Below are 4,830 nucleotides of genomic sequence, written 5' to 3' on the forward strand. Positions count from 1 at the left end.
AGCAACCGGTTAACAGATCAAATATTCACATACAACATCCCTGTGATCGCCCGCAGGAAGGTCAGTTTAAAGAGTGTTTAAACTCAATTCAGATTCTCTTTTGTTGGACACAGTTTTAGATATTCAGCATTTAATATCCTTAATACAATCCAATAGAATTACCACCAGTTACAGGGTAAATATATTAAGTGTGATACACATATTGTGGTATGACATTATACATATATACATATACATTATAACATTATGAAATTATGACATTATAACATTCAGAGTAATGAAGTGAAGAACACTGATGATCTTCATCATGGCACCTGTTATTGGGTGGATTTATTTATTAGGCAACATTTTCTCCTCAAAGTTGATGTTAGAAGCAGAAAAAATGGGCGAGGTGGCAGGTGGTCGTAATGTTATACCTGATCAGTGTATATACAGAAGAGACTCGAGGTGAAGCCTGTACAGAGAAAACTGGAGCAGGACCAGAATGGGTCCAAATGTCACATTCTCCAGAATCTACAGTTAAACATTGATGAGACAATATTAACCTTTTCTCTCCAGGATGAAGCTGCTCCTTCCTTCTTCTTGATATTTGTTGTTGAGGACGATGCACCTGAAAGGAGCCCAGAGAGTGTCGAAGTTCTCAAATCTCAGTGTGCTGGACAGAGTGTGGAGACCGTCGTCTCCCCGTGTGATGTTCAGTGATGCGCTTTTTGTCCAGTTTGTGTTGCTTTGATCAAACCAGTGGATGGTTCCTGCTGGGTATCCACCACTGGCAGTACAGTGCAGCTCAGCTCGTCCATTCTTCTCGATCTTTTCCGGCACTGAGGTTATGACCGGGTTGTTGTACTTCGCTAAAAAGATTAGAACGTTCTCATTAAAAGGTCACATGGTACAAAAATCCAAACATCTCATCAAGTCACATAAATAATGGTGAAGTTTGGATTCTGAAGTGACAGAATGTGAAGGAGGATTTTTCTCTCTCTTACCTGTGACACGGATTGTGAATGTTATTAGATCTTCACCCAGGCTGGTCCTGATGTAATATTCATATTCACCTTCATCTGAGATGGCAGTGTTCTGAAGCTGTAATGATGAACCACCTAGAACTTTATATCGTGGGTCTCCTGTGATTGTGTTCTCGTGTGGTTGGTTTACGAAACAGGGTTTTTTCTCTCCAATCCGCTTTATAACCACTGTGTTAATAGAAACAGGCTTATCCTGAGAGTCGATGCTGCACGGGATGTTAGTGTTCTGTCTGATGACTCCTACTGCAGACTCACACTTCAGATTAAACAGACCTGAAAATGACAATCAATCAGGGCATCAAATATCAGAGAAACTACCAAGAACCAACAGTATCTCCAAAACCAAAAATCTCTAAAAAGTGTATGAATTCCATCATATCTGGCTTTTTGGGAAATGGTTCCCTCTATCCAACTCCACCTACTAAGTGATGAAGCTTTTATAAAGAACATTTCAGCTTAACTTGAAGTTCATGTTGGTTTATTCTACATGTTAAACTAGGCTTTGATGTGATCTTGTCAGGTCATGAGAGAACATTCTCTTATACTTCATACTCACAAAAAGCACAAAACCTGATGATCCAACAACAATTAACACGTCACACTAATGAGGCAATGTAAAGAAAAATAAAGCATTTTCTACATTTCTGCTTAAGTTTAAAAAAATGTGGTATTTGATATGATGAAAGTTTGTCTTTAAATAAATCAATATTCTCTGATAGACAGCAGCATTTTACTGTCTTTACTCACATACCAACATTTTTCTGTAACAACTTGAGATTCTGTTCCTGTTTTTTAAAGACGTTTTTATGTATACCGCAACAATTTAAGATTCAGTGGTCTAGTGGTTAAGATGCAGCGCTCCCACCGCTGCGACCCGGGTTCGATTCCCGGTCAGGGAACCATCCCCAGCCACTCTTAGTGCCGGTCCCAAGCCCGGATAATTGGGGAGGGTTGCGTTAGAAAGGGCATCCAGCGTAAAACATGTGCCAAATCAAACGTGCGGAGGATCCGCTGTGGCGCCCCCTAACGGGAGAAGCCGAAAGAAAGAAAGAAAGAAATCACACTTACTGTCAGCGGACTTTCCAAAACCTACAGACATCAACACAAAGAACAGAAGATTGTTTCTGCACCCAAGAGGATTTAATGCCATTTTGATCGTTTTTAAAGAGGAAAACATCTGCTTTATTTCCCCTGAGAGGGGGCAGAGTGTAAAACGAAAGTCACATCAGGTAAAGGAAATAGACAGATGTGCTGTGTTGACAGTGAGCACCTCCTCTATTTGATCTGTGCTCAGAATATTCAATTCAATTTCAGATCAATTCTACATACACTTACAGTCCACTTTATTCGATACTTTCAAGATCTTCAGTTAATGTTCACCTCATCATGGAAATGCTGTAGCTTTAACCGTGTCATGGTGTTGTGGTGTTTGTTAGCTGTTAACTTTTAGTTGTTGCTATTGATAGAAATTTATTTCAGATTTTCTGAAATAAACTGTAAATTTCTCTGGATTGTGTCTTGAGCCTGAGTGCAGCTCGTTAATCCTTTCTTACTGCAATAACACCAGAAACAGGGTTCAGGAAAAAGTTTAGTCATTTCAAAAAATAAAAACAGTCTTTGTTATTAAAGTAACAATAAACAAATTAAAATAAAAATCATAATAAAAATGCAGTAAAATAATAAAAAGTCGGAACCCAGTACAAACACAAATCTGTCCTTAAACTATTTCAGTTCTAAACACATTCAGCGCAGGATGTGACGCTTCAAACAGAAAATATTCATACTGTAGTTAATACCTGAACAGTTCATTTGTTCATTTTTAATACATTTGCAAATATGAGTTTATATTAGAATTTGTCTATTTGTTCACTTGAACCAGTTTATCTATAAATCAGAAGGTCATGGGTTCGAATCCCAGCAGTGCCAGGTTGCCAGGGGCCTGTAATTAATCTACAGTATAGTGAATAAAGTTTAATACATTCATTTTATTTTATATTTTTAATATTGATATTTAGTTTGTAGTAAAATATAATTCAGTTCATCTACTCATGCAGATATTAGAGCAGTATTATTATAGCACAGTGTAAAAACTTCTCATGATTCAGTGATATTTTCTCTGTGTGCTCCTCTGACCAGGTTGTGCTGAACGTTCCTTATATAGTCACAGATTCTTGTCTTCTTTAAATAAACATTTCTCTCTGCTCTTTACACTGTGGTTAAAACCTGTGTGTGAGTCACCATATAACACTGACATGGGCTGAGAAACTGATATATGAGCTGCTGGATCTCACACGCTTCTCCTGGCCTGCTTCTGTTTTCAGTTTGATGATTTGAACGTCTCAGGGTACAAGTTTGGAAATGGTGTAATAATCAGAACTTTGTGCCCTCCCTTTCAAATTAAATAAAGAAACCTGAAAATAAATGAAAACAGGTTAGCAAAATATTTGTCTGTGTGTGTGTGTGTGTGTGTGTGTGTCTGTGTGTGTGTGTGTGTGTGTGTGTGTGTGTGTGTGTGTGTGTGTGTGTGTCTGTGTGTGTGTGTGTGTGTGTGTGTGTGTGTGTGTGTGTGTGTGTGTGTGTGTGGACGGGTTTAGAAGGTCTACACTCTCAGGGGCATCAGTGCACTTTTTCTCCACTCGTTCTTGTCTCGAGTAGATCTTGCTGCAGTTCCCACCTCTGACCACTAGGTGTAAAGTTAACAAGACCTCTATTGAACACAGTTGCCATGTTTAATTATGATGAGCGACTTTGGGCTTGTTTTCTGTAAAGTCACTTGCAAATGTATTCAGTTGTGGGTTAAGTTTGTTTTTATTAACTGCAGTCGCTTCATTTCAGGCTTCTTTTCTTTTTTTTTTGGCTTCTTTCTACTTTATCCACAAACTCTTTCCCTTCACTCTTCACCTTCCTCTATCCACAACTCAGAGTCCTGTTTCCTGTTTCCCATTTCCAAACTGCCCAGAGTAAATGTGTGTATGTGTTTATGTGATGCATTGCCACCCTGGTCAGGGTGTACCTGGCCTTGTGCTATGAGTCTCCTGAGATGGGCTCTGGACCCGCTGTGGCCCTGTGTAGAATAAGCAGTGTAGTGATTTACAGGATAAATGAAATCCAATATGTGTAACTTCTTTAATAATTACTTTCTTTTTATTGTTATATTTGTTTATCGTGTTGGAAGAAGTGTTGTATCAGAGTGGCTCACTGTCGCCACCTGCTGGTGGAAAAGGAGTGTAGGTTACTTATCAATGTGTTTATACAAAGTAAAAGAGAATGATGCGATTATTACTTTATTATTACTATATTACATTCTGCGTTGATCAGTTGGTTTTGTTTAAGGCATAGCAAGGAGCAAAGAACATGTACATGATAAACTTACAACATGAACTTCCAGAAACTGACGTCCTGGTTCTGTTCTGTACTCTTCTGTGCTTTAATGTTTTTATAAACTGTTCTCTAAAGTTCGCTTGTAGTAAATAAAGTTCGCTATATTTCCAGAACGCCGTGTTTCAGCCATTTCCTGGTTTAAATACATCCAAAAGAAACGGTGCAAATAAACAAAAGTTTCATTTCTGAAGCTCACAGACGTCCAAAATGTGAGACCAAAACCAGGTCAGAGAGCAGAAACTGAGCTGGACCAAGAACAAACCTGAGGAAACCAGACACTAGAACAAAACCAGAGACACTGAGACCAAACACGAGGCTTAGAGAAGTTACTTTCAGATTCTTAAATCATCTTCATAATATTGTAAATATTTTATGCATTAAGAAGTGCATTACAGGTTTTTCAACTGAAGATATTTGAGATAAA

At 38.3% G+C, this 4,830-nt stretch overlaps 1 protein-coding gene across 1 annotated transcript; it reads right to left on the bottom strand.

Moving 5' to 3' along the window:
• Positions 1 to 252: 252 nt before the first annotated feature.
• LOC310723067 (CD276 antigen-like) lies at positions 253 to 2,243 on the bottom strand. Its single transcript, XM_083570891.1, has 3 exons — positions 2,094 to 2,243; positions 987 to 1,298; positions 253 to 851 (listed from the first exon to the last, which is right to left on the bottom strand). The coding sequence occupies exons 1-3, from the start codon at positions 2,200 to 2,202 to the stop codon at positions 541 to 543; spliced, it is 732 nt and encodes a 243-aa protein (XP_083427017.1). The 5' UTR covers positions 2,203 to 2,243; the 3' UTR covers positions 253 to 540.
• Positions 2,244 to 4,830: the final 2,587 nt, after the last annotated feature.

The sequence above is a fragment of the Silurus aristotelis genome, assembly GCF_946808225.1.
Source record: "Silurus aristotelis genome assembly, contig: scaffold_235, whole genome shotgun sequence".
NCBI lineage: Eukaryota > Metazoa > Chordata > Actinopteri > Siluriformes > Siluridae > Silurus > Silurus aristotelis.

Excerpts from the sequence above, each read along its gene's own strand:
- LOC310723067 (XM_083570891.1), bottom strand. The coding sequence starts at position 2,202 with ATGTTTTCCTCTTTAAAAACGATCAAAATGGCATTAAATCCTCTTGGG. Across the intron at positions 1,299-2,093 it reads TTTTGGAAAGTCCGCTGACA|GTCTGTTTAATCTGAAGTGT; the intron begins GTAAGTGTGATT and ends TGTCATTTTCAG. Across the intron at positions 852-986 it reads ATTCACAATCCGTGTCACAG|CGAAGTACAACAACCCGGTC; the intron begins GTAAGAGAGAGA and ends TAATCTTTTTAG.